Below are 21,854 nucleotides of genomic sequence, written 5' to 3'. Positions count from 1 at the left end.
CACTTATATGACCTCTGACAAGCGTTTTAACCTTAGATGTCTCCATTTCCTTCAAAGATAAAATTACATAATAATGGTCGCTATCTGGTAGTGTTACTAAGACAATTAAATGAATTAATCCATGTGAAGTGCTTAGAAGAGCATTTTGTATTTAATCTCAAAATAAGTGCCAGCCACAGGTGGTAGGAATAACAGTAGTATATTAATAACAAAAATAAACGCAGCAAATGTATCTGGAAAGATGTTCGTTTCAGAAATCACGAGTTTAAAAACCAGCTTTACCTCTCCTCTGTGTTCCTGGGAGACTGGCTGCCATGGTTGCTGTTCCCAATGAAATTTCTAATTTCTGTGAAGTAAGCATCTTCCTTGTCATCAAGAATCGCACCTGTGCTTTCCAGTTCAGAATGAGGCGAAGATGTTGCCGTACCTGAGGGGAGAGAAGGCCTTGTGTGAAAAAGACTATTATTTAGATGGCAACTTATTTTGAATTGCATTCCTTCTTCATTTGGTCAGTGTTGTTTCCCCAAACAGGCTCTTTGAATATTAATAATGGTAACTTTAGGAGGTCAAGGCCATCCTAATTTATCACAGTACACATGCCAATGAAAGTCTCTTGGGGAATATTTTGAACCATTGGACTCATGAAGTATAGTCTCCCAAAGATGTTATTTCTCCCAGTAGCTTCCTCTTATTCCCACTGTGACATGGGAACGGTTTTGTGCACCCAATGAGGGTGAAGCAAATTATAGAGAAGTCTTAAATGGCTTCTGCCAGAAGAAACTACATCAGTCCCGGTTGCAGTCAACATGTATTTATTGCTCCAGTGCTTAAGTGTGTTACCAAAACAGACTGACAACATGCAGAAAATTCTGCATTCTGACTTGGTGGGCTGAGCCATTGGTAGACTGTGCACGGCAGTAAGAGGACAATATTGGATGGTCTTCAGGTTCTTTACCTAAAACATTTAGAACCATAATACCTGCATCAACAGATTGCTGCAAGGCTTCCATAAATGTACACAATTATAAACACTTCATATGTGGTCAGACTCTACACTAACAATCACTTCATGCCCACAAAATATTAGCAATTTAACAGTTCATCACAATAGTCTAGATGACAAAACCAAGGGGTTTAGAACTTCCCTCAACTTAATACATATATAATCTGGGTCAATAAGTATTCAGCTATGACACATTACATTTTTTAACTTATCTATTTTATTTATGAAATAATTTTAACTAGAACTTTTTCATAGCATACTGTAAGGGTGCACAGTGTTGGAAAGTATAGCCAATCCTATATAATAAAGAGGTAATAAGCAAATTGACCATCATACCCTCGCACAAGATGGCTGCCCCCATGTGATCACAAGATGGCCGCCACAAAATGGTCGGCAGGGGAGGGCAGTTGGGGGGACCAGGCCTGCAGGGGAGGGCAGTTGGGGGCAACTGGGTTGGCAGGGGAGGGCAGTTTGGGGCAATCGGGCTGGCAGGGGAGCAGTTAGGCATTGATCAAGCTGGTAGGGGAGTGGTTAGGGGGTGATCAGGCTGGCAGGGATCAGGCCTAAACTGGCAGTCAGACATCCCCTGAGGGGTCCCAGATTGGAAAGGGTGCAGGCTGGGCTGACGGACACCCCCCTCCTGACCCCAGTGCACAAATTTTGTGCACTGGGCTTCTAGTATTGTATATTGGATTAGACTTCTGTCTCTAAAATCTGATATTTTAAAATCATGATCATTCGATTTCTTGTTTTGGGGGAAATGACTAAGTAGTAGTCATCCAAGATCATAAGTTATATACCTGTACAGTGGAGGAAGAATTCATTTAAAAAATGCATTCCCTAGGTAAAGATTTATACTTTGTATAAATCCAATTCTTTTCTGTTCTTAAAAATCTCTTTTCCTGAACTCCATACTCACCCTTTCCTCCCACCCCCAAATTACTTTCTTAATTCTCTAGAAGCAAATTGTGGCTGCACAGATTGGCTCCACACACATATGCCAGCAGAAAGATGTTAATGGTTTAGTATCTAACTATTGGAATCCAAAGGCAAGAAAACCCACCACCTCTTCTGCTATGTGCTGACAGGTCTGGGCTAAGGGAAGTTTTTTTGTGTGTGTTTTGTGTGTTTTTTGTATGTGTGGGGGTTTTTTTTTGCCACTTTTAACTTAATTCTACATCAGAATTTGTGACCAAAACCACATACCACTGTCATTTGTTATGGGTGACTCTGATCGTGTCCACAATCTCCTATCACTGATCTCTAACGAAGTTACCCAGCAGAGGTTCTCCCAGCGTCAGAACTGCTGCAAAAGCAGCCACGGGTTTCTGGTCAATATTCAGAACGTGGTGTTCTGGTGCTGCGCTCCGGAAATCCTACACTCCCGGGGCACAGTCTGTGCCAATAGGTGGAAAGATTGTTCCCTGCAATTCAGGAAATCTTGATTTCTAAGTCTCCTGAGAGTCTGAGTCATGCTCCTCTTGGAGACTGCCCACTGAGATGAATCCAGGAGAAGAAAAGATCATTCAAACAAGGCTCTGAGTTGTATATTATTCAACGATCACATCATCCTAAAATCTCCAGGAAAACATGTTGCAAATTTTTCCAACAGAATCTGATTCTAGAGTCCATGTGGAATGAGAGAAGCGAGATTAACATTTCACATTTTAAAAAAGCCATCATCTCCTCACAACACAACTGATTACCTACCAGACATGTTCCCATTCTCATGTTTCTTTAGGTGTCTGTCTAAGTTGGTTTGTTGACCAAAACACCTATCACATAAATGACACTTAAAGGGCTTCTCCTTATTGTGGATGTTGCGAACATGCCGCTGCAAGTTAGAAGATATGCTAAAGGATCTGTCACAGTATTTGCACCTGAAAAATAAACACAGAGAATGTTGGCAGGCAAATCAAAAGATATTTCTCAAGAACAGTAACCCCAATATCCAGAATTATCACCTAGAAAACAACATTTTGGAGAAACGGCACAAGCAAGAACACTGTTCACACAGTCAATTTTTCAATTCCAATAGACTGATTGCTTTAAAGATTCTCATGACTTTATGAAAAACGATAATAAAAATATTGGTGATTTGATGGATCCTAAATTTGCTAGCGTAATCAGTTCTAATATTTAAAATAAACCTCATAAAATTAAGAACATTAAGAACTAGCAGTATTGTTTTCTTTTCCTCTGAGAACAATTAAATCATTTTCAAACAAACATGAAGCAAATCCACAAATTCTGCACATAAAGTGAAAAGATCATTTTTTATAAAAAAAAGTCAGTTTAATTAAATAATTTCTTAGTCAATTCACTTTCTCACTTGCTAATCCTAAAGGAAATTCTTTTATCTTCTCCAAAATAGCAATAAACTTTCCAAACTTTTAAAACTGAAAAAATGTGAATAGTTTAGTCTGATACCAAAGATACTGATTTTTATAATCTGTAGTGATTAAGATCCCCCAAATCCTTTACTCTATTAATTTTTAAACTTACAGAAGAAAGTAAGAGTGCCATTACATTCTCCTTTTGGAATAAAAACAAAAAAGTCTCCCTTCACTCCCCTCCCCTCTCCACTCCTCCAATTTTCCATTTCTATTTTTGTTAAAGTGTCTGTAGCAGTTCTGAACCAGGTCAGTTTTTCAGGAAAGCACTTATTATTAGTTAGCTAATATTTGGAAGTTTTCCTTTAGACACAAGATGAAAATGCAATCCCTCTCCCACCTAGCTCTTATGGTTGAGGAAAACAAGTGGTAATTTATGGGGTATTCTCTAGCATCTTAAAGTAGAGATTACATTATGCGTTTTGTATTTTTTTGTATATATACTGCTTGAAAGAAAAATACCAAGTTTCTCCAGATAACTTTTAAGTGAAAATTTTTAACTTAGCAGCCAGAAATTTCTTCACTCATTCTTCCATGTGTGAAGGGCCCTTCTCCTCCCACTTCTGAATGCAGACTCAGTGGCTCAAGTGCTCTCCATCAAAAATCACCCCATTCCACGCCAAGTGTTTGGGCTTCTACGGCTGTCTCTAGGTGATGCCAGAAGTCTCGTTAGCTCAGTGGGGAAAAGAAATCTGTTAAACTAGTTACTTTGGCATAGTATCAATAAACCAACTCAAGGACTGATTTAATTTTCCCCTTTAAGAAACTATTCTGGCATCATGAGGTTCCTTAACTTTCCCCACTTATAATATTAATTTAAAAGTGTGTGAAACCCCACGTTGATAGTAGTTGTAATATTTTAGCCTCTGTTTTTGAAAAGAAAATATATATATATATATATATATATATATATATATATAGAGAGAGAGAGAGAGAGAGAGAGAGAGAGAGAGAGTCTCGGCCTTCTCCATAATAGTCAACTTCCTGGGCTCACTGAAGTTGACAGCCATGGTACAATGAGCACAACTGTGTTGTATGCTAAGCAGAACAACCTGGGAAATACTGAGAGAGAAAATGTATCTTCCCATAAAACACTTTAGAAAACTTTCCACCAGAACAGTTTCTACACAAATTGTAAGGAAGAGAGATTTTGTCGTTGACATGCTTCCAACTTTCTGCCTGTATGAAAAGGGGCTTTTCCAAATTTAATAAACATCATCCACTCTAATATAAATAAAATTGGCCAATAAGGATAATAATTATCTGTTACTTTGTATCTTTCCTTTGTTAATGTCTTGGCCAAAAGGTTGAGTGCTCTTAAATAAAAAATTTTAACAAATCATTCCACTCTCCTCAAACAAATTAGTAGGTGGTTAAAAGCCTAAGCTTCAGAAATACTTAAAATGAATAAACACACATAAGCAATAAACTAGTGAGAATTTGGATGTAAACAGGGTCACGGGAGCCTTTGGGGTCAGGCATGAGATATAAACCCTGACATGAGAGCTCCAGGCCTGGGTTTTAATTCTGGGTCTATCAACACCTGACTTTATAGAAAGCAATTAGCATCCATGGATCTGAATCTGTTCACTTGTTAAACAGAGGAGCTGGGTAAATAATTAAGATCTCTAGCTATGCACATATTTTGGTTTGTGTTTTTAAAAATACACAGACAATAATAGCCCCATATTTGAGATGGAATAACACCACTGAATTGAGGTATAAAGAAAGAGTAAAATAAGCATCTATAATAATAAAAGTGTAATATGCAAATCGACTGAATGACTGAACAGCAGAACGACCTCCTGGATGACCTTCCAGATGGCCACGTTATGACACCCACTGGCACCAGGTCAGCCAAAGTGGGTGCAATGCAATTGGTTGGGGGCCTGGCCATTGCCCCACGATTGCCCTGCAGAGGGAGGCCCAGGCCACTAGCCAGCAGGGTGATTGATCCATCGAGAGGCTCCACAATCGCCCCAAAAAGGGAAGGCCAGGCCACTGACCAGCGGATGACAGTGGGTGGATGAGGCCTCCCTCTGTGGGGGCGATCCATCATGGAGTCCCAATCAGGTGGGCAGGGCCTACCTCTCTGGGACGATCAATGGCAGAGCCCTGTGATGTATTGCCCCAAAGAGGGAGGCCCAGGCTACCCAGCAGCAGCCCTGCGGCGGGTGGGCAGGCCTCCCTCTGTTGCAGAGCCCTTGCCAGGTGGGCAGGGCCTACCTCTTTGGGATGATTGATCACAGGGCTCCCAGACTGTGAAAGGGCACAGGCTGGGCTGAGGGACTCCATCACTCCCTCCAGTGCATGAATTCCATGCACCAGGCTTCTAGTAATATCATAGTTGCCTCTGAGACCCTTGGCCATAACAAAATGTAAGTGTGGACATCTTTCGCTTAAGTACAATTTCTGGGAATCTCAATTTTTTTTCCAAAAAGGAAAGTACTTAAAACTTTCCATTTATATATATATCTCTGAGACCTATTATATCAAGTGTATTCTATCACATATAAAATATAAATATTACTTATGATTAGTCATTTATAAAACATGTAGGAAAGCAAAGAATCTCAGAAAACACTTCATTAATTTCTGCTTAAGTCCCTCTAGTTTTCTCCTTAAATTTCCATTATCTTCAAATAAGCATTGGTCTGCCCATTTCTTTTATTCTTTGCATGTAAAAAGACTTTGAAACCTAATAAATAATTTATTTTTTAATGGAAAAAGTGAGCATTCAGACAAAAATAATTTTACACATATGCGATGCATAAGAATTTCAAAGCAGAATGAAATTACACTATCACTAAAGATAAACAACATTCATTCTTTGAAGAAATATTTATGAGTACCTAATATTATGTGCAAAGCATTGCATAGTAAATAATGTAGGTTATATTTTAAAACTGGAAGGGAGAATACTGATTACTTTCATTCTTTAGTAAACAATAATATTAAAATTAGATATGTGCTCATATGTCTTGTGGCTGAACTTGACATTTAACAGAATAAACTAAGAGGTACTTTAGAAATTGCTGGTGGAATTGCCCCTCTTCCTATAATATGTTTTATTTTACTTGTTCGACCCCTAGTTCCACATTTTTTTCCTCCCAGGTTTAAGGTTCATTCTTTTAACCTCCTAATGAGACCTGTGGACATTAACTCAACTCTACTAGGGAAGCGAAGTAATATCCCAGTTGTTAACTCCCAGCCAAAATTTAGGTTTGAAAAAAGAGGCTGTAACACTGTAATTATTTTCAATTAAATAGCACTAATTATTGAGAAAAGAGAGAACTAAAATAATTTTTAAATGACCAACATTTCTTAAACACATATCTGTAATAGATACTGCTAGAACTTTTAAACTGAGATATAAGAAGTTTTGATTAAATAAATTAGGATGCTTCTAATTTTCATCCTAGCCATTAATTAATTCTTCTTTGACTCAAACTTAAAAAGACATACATTCAGATATGTCTCAAAGTAGTTTCCTTTAAAATTGTGGCAATGCGTCCACTTTAATTACTACAATATTTATCAAGATATTGAGTAAAAATAATTGTCAAACCTGTAAGGCTGCTCTCCTGTGTGGGTTCTCAAGTGCCGTGTTAGGTTTGCAGACCTTGGAAAAATCTTGCCACAGTATCTGTTATGAAAAGATGTTTATACGAGAAAGTCAGTACAATTGACTTTGTTTCACTCAAGCCGGGTAGATGCCAGATGCTTATTCCCGATTTAATTAATCCTGCATGGAACTCACATGTCTTTGGTATTTAAAATTTGCAATAAAGCCATTCTAAAGATATAAATAACTCTACAAACGAAGGCTGCGTTACGAGATCTGGTTGAATTTGGTGATGCATAAACAAGCAGTTTATGAAAATAGACTTTCGTTTTGATGACCCCCATACGCCTCTTTTATTAACTCTGTATCTTTATATTCATGAAACTGAGCCAGACAAGGGGATAAAAAAAATGACAAGAGTCTGTGATTCTGGGTTGATGTAAACAGATTTCAAATGTTTCAACTCATTTTACATGTTAACCGCAGTGACAACTCTCTGTACATTGAGTGGTATCAGAGCAGACAAGATTCTAAGACCTCATCCATCAAGGTATGTCCCTGGAAAATCTTTTCTGGAAACAGAGTGACATATTTTCCAAAGAGCAGATAAATTGATTTGCCTGAGTCAGATGCCACAAATTTCTGAAGACAATGTAGAAATTATAAGTGTAATTTATTTTTTAAAAAAAGAAACAAAAAGCAAGCTTGATGAGTAACAAGAAACTTATTAACTAGCTTTCTTCACTCATCGACCTTATTCGTCCTTCATTAATGGCCTTATTTTTCAATGCCACCACAATTAATAAATGTATGCTTGAGGACAGTAGTAGTATACTTCGGGATGAAAATAATTAACTGTGAAAGAAAATTCATAAATATCAAAGTGAAACAAGTAGATAGTATTTGGACTGCTTCCAACCTCATTTATCACAACCAAATGGCCTGTGTTAAAATTCTCATTTAATAATAATTTTTTAAAAACCACTATTTTTATATCTCACTAAATAAAGGGTACTTTGAAGTGCTCGAGATCTATCATGGTCGCGATTAATCATCCGATCAAGAATAATTTCCAAAACAAACAGTGGGGCCTTTGAAATCAGAGGGGAGATTTTTGGAAAGGCAGCCATAATGAACTTGGCAGGTACCTGCAGGTATAGCGCTCCTTGCCTTTCCTCAGGAGGTTCTCCGGCAGGGCGTTGGGAGGCGCTCTGAAGTTGAACATGGACGGAACTGATTGTAGAAGTTCACTGGCCTCAGGTTTCAGGGCGCTGAAGCTCTCCAGCTTCTCCGCCATGTTTTCAATAGCTGACATCTGAAAGGCAAAAGCACGAAACCATGAAGGACCCATCTGACGCCTTTTCTTCTGTAATAATCCCTAGCAAACCACGAGCATCATTAATTAAAAGGAAGCATCAAATCTGCTGAATGAAACGGTCTGTAGAGAGAGAGGGCGTAGTGTCCCAATATTAAACAAACACTAAGAGAATTTATTGATTTTGGAAATAATAAAGGTTATAAAGCCCATAAAATGCTGGGTATCCCTTTTCATAGGACCTTGGTGAGAGCATTTTATAATAATCTGATGTACAATTGAGCAATGAAATATATGAGAGATAATAAAGCTGAATTAGATTTTTATTAAATTAAGTGAGAGCATTGGTATCATGTTATGGATACTGACAGTAAACTGGAAATTATAGGGAAAGGTCCTGTAGGCCTGCCTAGTTAATAAAAACCATAGGAAGCATGGAGTCCCATGAAAAGAACTCACAGCATGAAAAACATCAAGTGTTTCAAAGTTACAGCTTAAGCCAAATGTGTCTAACTCAGAAAGAAAAATTAAATGGGTAAGAGGTGTTTTGCCTAAGACGATGTTTATTAATATCTGGAATACTACATTTTAAATGGGATCATATACAAAGAATTTTGATGACATATTCATTTGTTTTGGACAAAGACTGAGTGGGAAGGACAGTTCATACAATATTATAACTTCATATTACATAACTTGGCATGGGTGTTATAAGGGGAGTAATTAGTATAATCACATTCTTAGAGAAGTATTCTTGGAAGAAATCTACGCTGCCTAATTCTTCCCCTCAAACAATCTAACTTATTTTGCCTATAATCTTCAAGTTTTTGTCCACCTGCATATGTATCTGACACAGTCACAATCAGAGGGTGGCATTGACTTTTAAAGTGACTTGATCCTTAACGTCCACAGTTAGTGGGACTATCCCCTTTCTTTCAACACTCTCAAAATGTTGAGTTTCCTCAGTGCTTACATTTTATTTGGAAGCTGCTTACTACTGAATTTTTAAGCAGAAAAAGCAAACTCTCAGGCCGTCTTGTTAAATCAACTCTCCCATTATTTATTTGGTTCTCAGGGCACTATGCCACTGGAGAGCTCAGAGAGCTGTTAAAAAGGTGTTTGCACTCTATATGCACCCTGTATGTTTCTCAAAGAGCTGGGGTGGTAGACCAGAAGACTCCAAGCAAGGATTAAAAATGGTAACAACTGCACAGTCAAGCAACTGTTCAACCCAAGAGGATGATTCTTTTGCGGATGAGATGGCAGGTCAGAGCTGGAGGCCTAATTTATAAGCTCAGGTTAAAAATAAACAGCAACACGTCCTACTCAAAAGGAAAATTAAAAAAATAATTCATTCCATGGACATGCACCTGGACAGAACACCATTGACTTCTTAAAGTAGAGCAAAATCTTCACAGAACGTCCTGAACATGATTCTCTTCTTACAAAGGGAAGATTTTATGCTCACTTCTTCAAATGACTATTCATGTTGCAGTTAGCTCTCTTTCTTTTCCCTTTATCCTGGAGCCTGCCCTCTCATTTCATGCTGGGACTCCTACAAATTGCAACGTACAGGGTTCCACTGCCAATTTGCCAAATGTCTTTCATCAAACACGGTGCAAAAAAATCTCAGAGGAAAGTCAAGATACATTTACTTGTCAGACGACAAATGTGAACGCATTGGGAGGCAGTAGGGGCTGTAAGCTCAGGGGTTTGATTCATAATCACTCAGCTGCTAAAACATTCTCCACAGATGCAAGCGGACAGCACATTTGTCACTATGAAGGATTTTGACATGTACTGATCACAGGGCAGAGATACAGAATGATGCTGCTGCTCAGAGAGGTTGGTGGAAATTCTGTCCCTGCAGAATTTGGTCATTATCCCCCTCTAGCCAGAGCATTAGCATTTTCATATTACTTAGGATTTTATTTATTAAAAATCAATCCAGAAATATTTTATGATACTAATTTATTTGCATTTATTCCTTCTAATTGTTCCTTGTAGAAAATCATTTTGATATTCCGCCCTCCATGGAATAAATTGTCTGAATGAAAAATGACCTCTAGCCTTCAAGCTGATTAGCAGTAACAAGCCAGGGTAAGGGTCATGATCGCATATATTTATTGGGCAGAATAGAAAGTGCATGGGTGATGATTATAAATGTTTTATTTATGTACATTTAATATGTGAGTAAAGTTTCATTATCTAGTGGTTTTAAATCATTTGAGTGTCCGCCCTGCTGACACACTCGGATTCCTGTGGCAATACATCTTATAGAAACACTTTTCCTTTTATATGGAAAATAGCTTACTCATGACTATTAGTATTCTCGGCTTTCATCTATAGCTCATATAAACTACAAGTCCTTTAAGTTATTTAAGAGCAATTGGCTGTTGGGAAATGTGTCTTGCTTTAGTAGCTGCTAATAGCTCCTTTTGAAGAAAGATCACTGTGATTATTTTACCTCAAACTGTTTCGATTTGGGAAAACCATCAAGAAACAAGACAATATATTATGGGCTTAGTGACTAATAATGACATTCTTAAAGATAATAGGGGTTACCCAAGTGCCTCTGCATAAGCCACCCCCACCTTGGGCTTCTGGTGTCAAAAGGAAGGAGGATTAAATTGGAGTGGGGAAATGGGAGAGAGGATGGGAAGTGAGCTGAGGGTAGCTATTAACACTACACATAAACACACCACCACTTTCTGTCTGGCTAGCTACAACTGAGCAACATAAAAGCCATCACTGAATCCTTCCTGTCATCTTTTTTTTTTTTTTTTTTTTTTTTAATATATTTTATTGATTTTTTACAGAGAGGAAGGGAGAGAGATAGAGAGTTAGAAACATCGATGAGAGAGAAACATCGATCAGCTGCCTCCTGCACATCTCCCACCGGGGATGTGCCCGCAACCCAGGTACATGCCCCTGACCGGAATCGAACCCGGGACCCTTCAGTCCGCAGGCCGACGCTCTATCCACTGAGCCAAACCGGTTTCGGCCCTTCCTGTCATCTTCATAAGATTTGTTCTCATAGCTCTTGACCTCAGCTAAAAAGGATATATTTCCCCATTAGAACCGATAGAAGTAACTTAAACATTTGCCAGTTGGGTAGTTTAGCAGTTCTGTGACCAACCTCAGCCCTAGTGTCAGTATTTCAAATTAAGATGTTGGATTTAGATGAGCTTTATTTAGCATATGTGTCAACACCCCCACTTTCTTTGTCTATAAGGTCTGACTTATAGGATGTTCCTCTTGAAATAACACCCATTTTACAGAAGTGGTAAGTTTTGACATTCATTTTTATAAAGTCTGACTTGATATTTTAAAAAGATGAATTGGCCACAGACAATGGGGCAGTGAGGGCCTGGGGCAAGGGGTGGGGGTGGGCTAGAGAAGTTAATGGGAGGGAAAGGGGGACATATGTAATACTTTCAAGAATAAAGAATTATTTTAAAAACACACAAAAATTTAAAGTTAAAAAAATGAAGAGGTAGGGGAGGCCTGGGGATTGTCAAGGGCGGGGGGAAAAAAGGACACATATGTAATACCCTTTGTAATACTTTAAGCAATAAAACAATTTTTAAAAAAGACGATGAATTGAGACAAATGGAACAGTATTTATTTTTCAATTATGAAAAATCCAATGAAGAGGGCAACGTGTACTACCATGAATAAGCAATTTGCTGAGAGTGGGAAAACTAAAGGAGGAAAAGATAGATCATATATTTTAGAAACGTATTGCTCTATGCCCTATTAATGTCATAGGCTAATCTCTGATCTGTAAATGACAGTGATTTTTTATGGAACAGTAATTTTTATTTATATATATAATAGTTGTTGATGGTATCTGCAGCCAGATGTCAGGAAAAGGAAGTCATTTCACCCCCTTCCAGTCCCCAAGAGGCTATTAACTTTATACTGACGCAAACTAATATTTAGATACAACTCCCTTGTTTTTAGAAAAAAAAGTAGCTATATCTCTATTCAAGTAAAGTTAGTATTTTTAAAAATATTTCAGCAGGCAAGATATCATCAACTAGGTACTAAGTACTTAGCTTAACATTGTTATTGAAGTTTCTCTTTAAAACTATTAAAGTGACAATCTGATTAAATGAAATGATATGTCCAATGGCACCATAAATTATGTGACCTAATGTTTCACAAATTAAAGTACACATGCCTTTATCATAAAATAACTAACTTTTCATAAATAACTTCTGATGGGAAAGTTTGTAGATTTGGTAGTTTTCTATATTTATTCACTTGATAATCTTGAGAAGTCTCAAAATTATGGCCATTTGTGGGGGAAGTAAATATTCATATTTTATCATTATGTCACTCATGTATCACATTCAGCAATCATGATTATTTAGAGTTTTTTACCACTAAAAGGTAAAAGCATGTATATTTAACATTTCCCACTAATATCCATGTTTTATAATACACATATAAATCACAGCTCTGAAGAAAACCTATGAACCAATGAAATGAGAGTGTTTTCAAAGAACTGCAATAGCAGTTACTATACTGTTGCATTATCAGCAAATGGAATCTAACTTAAAATCTGAAATGGGCTTCAGAAGTTGGTAGAACCATGGCCATTTATGTAGGGGACAGCACCTTATGCTTGAAGCAGCTACCTATATAGCCACTGGGAAGTAATACTCCACCATAGAAAGTGAGGACCTGGTGGCACGAGACTCAAGACCTACCCATGCCAGGAAAGGCAGATGAGGAATACTGGAAATATAGGCCGGGATAATCAAAGAAAAGCCTATACAACTTTGCCTAAGTGTCTCTCTTTCTTTCTCCGTCTCTCTCCCCTCATACTTTTGAAATGAATGAACTTAATCCTTAAAAGTCTATCAGGATGAGAAAAAATCATAATTCATCACATATTCCATAAAAGAAAGAAAAAGGAGGAATTTCTGGTCAAGGAAAACCAACATCAGATAGAGGAAATAAGTGTTAAAGTGCTCCAACTTCAAATAATTTATATATAATTTTATGTGGTGACTAAAGAAAAATTGAACTACATTCCAAAATTTTACCCATACCTCAAAAATCAGAATATTTTGAGTGAACAAAGAAAATGAAAAAGCAAAAGCACATACACGCAGAGGGAATTTTGTACTAGGTGTTATTTATATACATTTCAATTGACCCAAGGCTTCTTTGAGAGTGAAAACTAAATAAACACTATATTTTTCTTGAATAAAAAATAAAGTTGTCCCTTTATTGTTTATTAACTGACAACTGACTGGAAATGTAACTAAAAGGTAAGGAAGTGAGACCCAGTGCTAAAAGATCCATTCATTAGCTGGATATGATTTTTAAGCATTTATTCTTCTTTCTCCATATAGCTAAAACCAAGTTCTGCCCTGGGATATATGGATGTATTTCTAAGTCAGCTTGTGTCTACACATAAGTTCATGTTTTATCCTTTTGAAGCCTTTATCAAAAGCACCTTTAACATGCAGATATGGGCTCCCCCAAATAATGGTTGTTTCCACTCAGTGACCCATCTCAAAGCCTCTTCTGATAACATGCTCCCAGGTGCTCAAAAAGAGTTCTACATCAAGGTAAAATTATGTGGACTGAGTCAGACCTATAGAATAAACTTCCTAGAGCATTCTAAATGTCCAATTATAATGGAAAATATTTCACAGCTTCACAAGTTGAAAAACTATCTACTGAAGCCATATCATTGAATGGAAAGGGGCTCAGAATTCTTTATGCCTGTAAAGCAATTTAGAGTATAAGTTCTCTTTTTAATGCTACATTATTTTAGTCAAAAATATAAGCAGGAAACTTACCCAAGTTCTCTGATCAGGCAGTTGGAACTGGGAGCAAAATTGAAACAAAAACAAAAAATTACTTCTGTATCGGTATCTTTACCAAAATCTATCCTTTGAGAAATTAACATTTATACTAACTTAGTAATTTGGCTTATCGGGTAACTATAACTTAAGTAAAAGCTGTGGACATGAAAAATAAATATTTTATAACACTGCTGAGTTTCCTCTATTTATGCAAATTAAATTTTAGAATAGTTTATAAACTAGAATGTTCTTTTCCCAAGAAAGTTAAATGCTGTCTACTGCCAACTCTTAAATAGCAAAGCAGATACTTATTTTTTTTACTCATTGTAGAACAAGATTCCTAAATTTTACTTAAATAGCTAAAAATAGCAATTTCCTGAAAAAATATAGTCTCTTGTATTTTTACAATGTTAATAACAAAGAAAACAAAATATTTACTCAAATGTAAATCATTGACTAACAAAAAGTTATGTACTTGGAAGTACACTGATTGACTTTTATTAGCAGGGGACTCAGACCATCAGTAGTCAGAACACCTTAATTTAAAGAACTACAACAGTCTAGCTATTTATGACAAGAATCACTGAAGAAAACACGATGGACTTAGAAGCTCTTCCAGAAAACACAAATGTTATGCCCTTAAAAATATCATTTTGAAGCTAGAGGAGTTCATCACCACCAAACCAATATTATATGAAATGCTGAAGGGTATTCTTTAAGAAGAGGAAGAAGAAAAAAGTAAAGATAAAAAATATGAACAACAAAGTGACAACAGATACCTATCAACAATTGAATCTAAAAATCAAATGAATGAAAAATCTGATGAACAGAATAAACTGGTGAATGGAATAGAATCTGGGGCATGGAGATGAACAGATTGACAATTCTCAGAGGGAAAGAGGCTGGGCGGGGGGGGGGGGGGGGGGGCGGGGTCAGAAAGAGATAAGACAAAGATCTTATATGCATGTATGTATTACCTATGGACACAGACAATAGGGTGGTGAGGGCCTGGGACAGGGTGGAACCAGGTGGAGGGAAGCTATAGGAGGAAAAAAGAGGGACGTCTGTAATAATTTCAACAATAAAGATCAATTTTTAAAAAAAGTTCTGAATAAGAAAATATATATATATCATTTTGCCTGGTTTAATGGGATATGTCTTGCTATGATAAGTTTTAGAATATTTAATAAGGAAGGCACAGTTTTTAAGGATGAAATGTTTATTACAAAAGTAATACAAAAATAAGCAACACTTGTTGAAAGCAAAGTAGAAGATGAAGGACAGAAGACTTCAGTGATTTCACATGAATATATAAATGATAACTTAGAAAAGACTAATTTTTTTCTCAGTTTTTTTGGATGCAGCAACAGAATAGTGGGACACTTTATACAAAAGAAAATAAAAATGAATAAAATTCAGAAGTAGAAGTAAAACAGAATCTCTCCTGCAAGTGTTCACAAAGCCAAACATCTGAAAGCAAAATGCATATTTTGTTACTAATATTAAAAATATAGGAAAATCAAACCAAGGAATAATAGCCAGTTTTACAATAACGTTATTGTCCAATGGCAATTCAAATGAGCTCCCAATCTGAGTAAAGTACTCAACACAGAAATCAATGAAAAGGACATTCCAAAAGTCACACAGGATTATCACTCCCTTTATCTCACCTACTTGTAGCTGTATCTATCTCCTTTTAAAAAATAACCTCAAATAAGACTCCACAAATAATTTTCAACTACTTAGGAAGAACCTCTATTATATTAAACTAACTTATTTATAAGAAAAAAATATTCCATCCTGCGTGAAATATTTCTCTATTATATTAAAAGAACTTATTTATAAGAAAAATATTCCACCCTGCGTGGCTCAGTGGTTGAGGATAGACCAATGAACTAGGAGGTCACAGTTCAATTCCCCATCATGGCACATGCCTGAGTTGTGGGCTCAGTCCACAGTGTAGGGCATGCAGGAGGCAGCCAATCAATGATTCTCTCTCATCATTGATGTTCCTATCTCTTTCTATCCCTCTCCCTTCCTCTGTGAAATCAACAAAAATATATTTTAAAAAATAGAAGGCTAAATAGTCCTCTAATGGCCCAATAGAGCAAACATACTTCTTTAAGCATTGAACTAAGAAGTTAGTTAATTATAACCAGCATTTGTTTTTTAATTTTAATGTACCTATATCTTCTAGGTATTTTGACAACAATTTTAAAAATGTGTGTTATTGCCCTAACTGGTTTAGCTCAGTGGGTAGAGCGTCGGCCTGCGAACTGAAGGGTCAAGGGCCTTGACCTTGGTTGCGGGCACACCCCCAGTACGGGGTGTGCAGGAGGCAGCTGATCGGTGTTTCTCTCTCATCGATGTTTCTAACTCTCTATCCCTCTCCCTTCCTCTCTGTAAAAAATCAATAAATATGTATTTTTTAAAAAATGTGTGTTATTATTCCAAATGCAGTAAGATGGCCTAATAATCTTTCAATAAAATTCAATAAATATTTATGATGGCATTCACCTTGCACTGATTAAAAACTGTGTGAATGGACATGTTAAGTAAAATACAAAAACATACAAAAATTATAATTTTCAGGTTTTCCCATAAAATACCACTACCAAGCATTTATATATCTACTAGTGGCCCAGTGCACGGATTTGTGCACATTGAAAGGAAATTAATTAGAATTCCTGGGGGGAAAGGGGCGCTGCGGCTCGAAGGGTGTCTGTGGAGTGAGCGGGGTCCCTCCAGCAGGTGGGGTTTCTTGGCCTGGCCTGTGGGGATTGGGCCAAAACTGGCTCTCTGACATCCCTCGAGGAGCCCTAGAGTGAGAGAAGGCATTCTGCAAAGTTGCTGTCATACAGGGTGTGGAACACAAACATAAGTGTGCAATAAACTAGATTTGGGACCGACAGTGCTCCAGCAACAACATAACCCACAGCCAAAGGTGGAATTGCGTGGCCCTGCAAGGAATCGGGCTTCCTCCTCCCTGGTTTTGGGGTGCATCACCTGAGAACTGCCACTGCCAAGTCACCACAGCTCGGAAGCTCCTGCGTTGAGTGTCTGTCCCCTGCTGGTCAGTGTGTGCCAAACCTACCAGCCGGTCAGATGGTCGTTTAGCCTTTTATATATATAGATTTATAGGTTTCCCCTAAAGCAGCGGTTCTCAACCTGTGGGTCGCAACCCCTTTGGGGGTCGAACGACCCTTTCACAGCGGTCGCCTAAGACCATCGGAAAACACATATATAATTACATATTGTTTTTGTGATTAATCACTATGCTTTAATTATGTTCAATTTATAACAATGAAATTGGGGGTCACCACATGAGGAACTGTATTAAAGGGTCGCAGCATTAGGAAGGTTGAGAACCACTGCCTTAAAGCCTTGATAATATGTGTTCTCCTCTTTATAATGGACTAGAGGCCCACTGCACGGATTTGTGCACCGGTGGGGTGCCTCACACTGGTGCATGATCGGGGCTGGGAAGGGCTCTAGGGTGTGCTCGGCCCGTCTCGCCCAGTCCTGATTGGCCAGACACTAGCAGCAAGCTAACCCACAGGTCGAAATGTCTGCCCCCTGGTGGTCAGTGCGCATCATAACTACCAGTCGAACGGTCTAACAGTCAGTTAGGCTTTTATATATATAGATGGCAGGAGGGTAGTTTACTGTATATTCACAATGAAATTATCCTGCATTCATTAATAATAAGATTTTCCTTAAGTCCTTCCTCATGCCAAGCACCTTGCTAACCATGTTAGTACATGAACCTGATCCTTGCAGCCACCCTGGTGCAGCTGGAAGGAGTGTTGCCATCACACTGACAGAGGAAGCTCAGAGAGAGGAACTACACTGCTCAAAACCTAGTGAAGCCACTTGCAGATCAGTTATTTCTGGCCTCAAACTCTGGGCAGTTTTTGTTATAATTAAATGTATATGGCTATAATATCCTTATATGCATTTAGTTATAATTATAATTTGTTTGTTTATAGGTGGATCTTGAGACTAGATCAGCCGTGGGCAAACTACGGCCCCCGGGCCGGATCTGGCCCGTTTGAAATGAATAAAACTAAAAAAAAAAAAGACCGTACCCTTTTATGTAATGATGTTTACTTTGAATTTATATTAGTTCACACAAACACTCCATCCATGCTTTTGTTCCGGCCCTCCGGTCCAGTTTAAGAACCCATTGTGGTCCTCGAGTCAAAAAGTTTGCCCACCCCTGGGCTAGATAGAATTTCATAAGTAGGAAAAAGAACAAAAAAATTCTACTGGAACTTCAGAACATTTGAGGCTGATTTTCTGAAGGTTTGATGAAAATAGGGTGACTCAAGTTTCTCCCAGGCCACAGTCTCTACATCCCAGTGACATACAGCCATTCCACATGAAAACAGTCATGATGGTTAGAAATTAATGAAATACTTTTATAGTCATTAGTAAATAGCCTCTGCCCCAAGCACCCTGAATATCCAACCCACCCTGTTGCCCTGTTCTCCTCTCCAAAAACCCTGTAGACTGAGCCCCCTTAGAGCAACTGTAGCATGTACAGCTGGTGTGGGAAGAGCTCCAGAATGCAGGAGTCCATTTGGATTGGTCAGTCTTCATGACATCCAAAGTATTAAACATTTGATTATCACTCTTGGGTCCTGTTCTAATAGCAACACACGGCAATAGGCAGTCCCTCACACCAGGCATGGCACTCTACTGTGGAAAGGAAAACCACTGCATGTGATCCCACAGGCATGTCTGCGAAGATTCGAGGGCATGACTGCCCTGCTCTCTGCACTATACAGAAGCCTCATCTTTTGTGATCCTTTAATACTCTGGGGACATTAAAAGACAGCATATTTTCCCACCGGTGAGGCTCAGGGCACATGCCTTGATTGAGGGCTCAAAGCCCAGAGTTGGGTGTGTAGGAAGCAGCCAATCAATGATTCTTTTCCATCATTGATGTTTCTATCTCTCTCTCCCTCTTTCTCTCTGAAATCAATAAAAATATATAATTTTTAAAAGATAGCATATTTTCTTACATTCTTTCATTAAAAACAAGTACATACTATATTTGTGACAGTTGCATGCACATGTGAAGTTATTGGTAGACAAAGTCTCCCATCTCTTGAACCAGGAAATTTCCCTTGGCTAGCTAGAAATCTTTGAACTCCAGAGAATAGGGACCCTGCATCCAACTCCCTCATCCTATCTAATAAAAGGGTAATATGCAAATTGACCATCACTCCAACACACAAGATGGCCACCCCTATGTGGTCAAAGATGGCTGCCCCCATGTGGACATAAGATGGCTGCCACAAGAGGGCCAGCAGGGGAGGGCAGTTGGAGGCAACCAGGTCTGCAGGGGAGGACAGTTGGGGGGAACCCAGGCCTGCAGGGGAGGGCAGTTAGAGCCGATCAGGCTGGCAGGGGAGGGCAGTTGGGGGCGACCAGGCTGGCAGGGGAGGGCAGTTAGGGGCGAACTGGCTGGCAGAGGAGGGCAGTTAGGGGTGACCTGGCCAGCAGGGGAGGGCAGTTGGGGTGATCAGGCCAGCAGGGTAGGGCAGTTAGGGGTTCCAGGCCGGCAGGGGAGGGCAGTTAGGGGCAATCGGGCAAGCAGGGGAAGGCAGTTAGGCATCAATCAGACTGGCAGGGGAGTAGTTAGGGGGTGATAAGCCTGGCAGGCAGAAGCAGTTAGGGGCAATCAGGCAGGCAGGCGAGTGGTTGGGAGCCAGCAATTCTGGATTGTGAGAGGGATGTCCGACTGCCCCTTTAGGCCCGATCCCTTGAGGGGTCCCAGATTGGAGAGGGTGCAGGCTGGGCTGAGGGACACACACCACTCCCCCATGTACAAATTTTGTGCACCGGACCTCTAGTCTTATAGATAAGGAAACTAGGAGCCAGGTTCACTGTGTCACTGGAAGACACTAAATCCCAATAGTTTTTTTCTCCATTATGCCATGTACCCATAGCATTTAATTTAGAAGTGCTTAATTACTAGATTTTAAAGATAATCAGAATAGGAAAATAATTTTATTGCTGTAATTAAACATATATAACTATAATATCCTTATAAGCATTTAGTTATAATTAGAAGAGAAATTACTAAGAGAGATACATTTGGGGGGCAATATCTGACACTAAATTCATATTATACTCAGGGTAAGGCCTGCAAGCACAATTCAGATCAGCCTAAATATAATATAGTAGCAGTTCAGTGCATGAAATTCATGCACTTGTGGGGGGTTTCCTCACCCCAGCCTGCGCCCTCTTGCATTCCGGGAGCCCTCAGGGGATGTCCGATGGCTTCAGAGGCAGGAGAGGCTCCCACCACCGTCGCTACGCCTGCCAGCTGTGAGCCCGGCTCCTCTGTTGAGTGTCTGCCCATCAGGCACATCATAGCAACCGGTTATTCCACCATTTGGTCAATTTGCATTTTAGCCTTTTATTATCTATATATATAAAAGCCCAGCAACCAGAACAGCGGAACGACCAGAACGACCGGTGGCTATGATGCGCACTGCAGCAGCCAACCAGCCTGATCCAGGCCCTGATTTCTCCCTCCCCCACTCTCCCCTCCCAACCTGGCCAGCCCAGCCCCTTATTAGGGGCGGGGCCGGCCGGCCAACTGCCCATGGCTCCTCCCCCTTGCTGGCCCGGCCCAATGGGCCCCCATTGGGGTGGGCCATCCAGACCCCACCTATGCACAATTTTGTGCACCGGGACTCTAGTATAGGATAAGTCACTGAGAAAAATGTACTATTTTAGAACTTGCTTCTTTTCCATAAAGTAAATGATATCATTCCTTAGCCTTCCTATATAAAATGAATACTAACTGAAATATTTTTAACCCTTTTAATACTACACTATATATATTTTCTCAGTTTGATACATAGGGAATCTTTGAGCAATGATAGGTTTGTCCAGCTAACCCAGAAGATAGTATTTCAGCTCTCCTACTCTGCTTATTCAAGACTTCGGGAAGGCACTTGAAAAAGTGAAGAAGAGGTAACAGACAGGGCAGGGCATGGAGGGGTGGTGGAAAAGAGTCATATCCCAAGATAATATAACTTAATTACCTCTTAACTTTCTATGATATAGGGTTCATAAAATTCCACTAATTTTATTAGAGGAGCATGATTTTTGGTTTGAATATACCAAAACAGAACAAATTAGTTTACAGTTTGCAAGCATTTTCATAAAACTTTTGCTTACTAGCTATATAGACCAGAGCTTGTATCTTTAAAAAAATAAAATATCATTAAATTAAAAAGCCAGATTCAAGATGTTATGTATTTGTTCTTATAATATAATTCTCCACATTTTTATTGATATGTAAACCAGTTTTTAAAAATTGACCCAATATGTAGGAACATAGACATAACCAATTAGATAACACTACTTTGTATTTTCCTTGCAATGAGAAACTATAAATTTTGATAAAGGGACACAACTTCACTCAGCGAATAGCTCTGTGTATTGTGGTGAATTCCTGAGCAATTACAGAACTTTTCTGGAATGCCCAGTGGTCTCTAGATAAATTCCTTCACCCTGTATGGTAACAACATGTCAGGTAGACGCATTTCCTGCTTTTATCTAAGCACTAAAAGAACCTTTGTGAGTTTGGGATGAGTCACGGTGTATCCCTTTCTTACTATCAGTAACTTTTAAGCACAAAAGACAACGTCAATATTTATTCTCTTAACTGAATTTTGCTTAATACAAAATACACTTTGGCTCAAAAAATAGTCAATAGCAGACTATC

At 38.7% G+C, this 21,854-nt stretch overlaps 1 protein-coding gene across 9 annotated transcripts in view; it reads right to left on the bottom strand.

The window, feature by feature from the left end:
* The window catches only part of MECOM (MDS1 and EVI1 complex locus), a 578,899-nt gene that overhangs the window by 9,879 nt on the left and 547,166 nt on the right, over positions 1–21,854 (bottom strand). For 6 of the 9 annotated variants that reach the window (XM_070406852.1, XM_070406847.1, XM_070406848.1 and 3 more), the window contains 5 exons: positions 14,099–14,125; positions 8,110–8,276; positions 6,965–7,042; positions 2,714–2,883; positions 283–427 (listed from right to left, as the gene is read on the bottom strand). In XM_070406852.1, coding sequence (XP_070262953.1) covers positions 283–427; positions 2,714–2,883; positions 6,965–7,042; positions 8,110–8,276; positions 14,099–14,125 — 587 coding nt within the window. The remainder of the gene's footprint in view (positions 1–282; positions 428–2,713; positions 2,884–6,964; positions 7,043–8,109; positions 8,277–14,098; positions 14,126–21,854) is intronic. The other 3 variants (XM_070406849.1, XM_070406850.1, XM_070406855.1) reach the window with 1 other exon arrangement.

Source organism: Myotis yumanensis, unplaced genomic scaffold (assembly GCF_028538775.1).
Source record: "Myotis yumanensis isolate MYYU_CA2020_CCGP unplaced genomic scaffold, mMyoYum1.0.hap1 SCAF_2, whole genome shotgun sequence".
Taxonomy (NCBI): domain Eukaryota; kingdom Metazoa; phylum Chordata; class Mammalia; order Chiroptera; family Vespertilionidae; genus Myotis; species Myotis yumanensis.
Note: the sequence above shows the minus strand (reverse complement) of the source record. Positions and strands in the feature narration are given on the sequence as shown.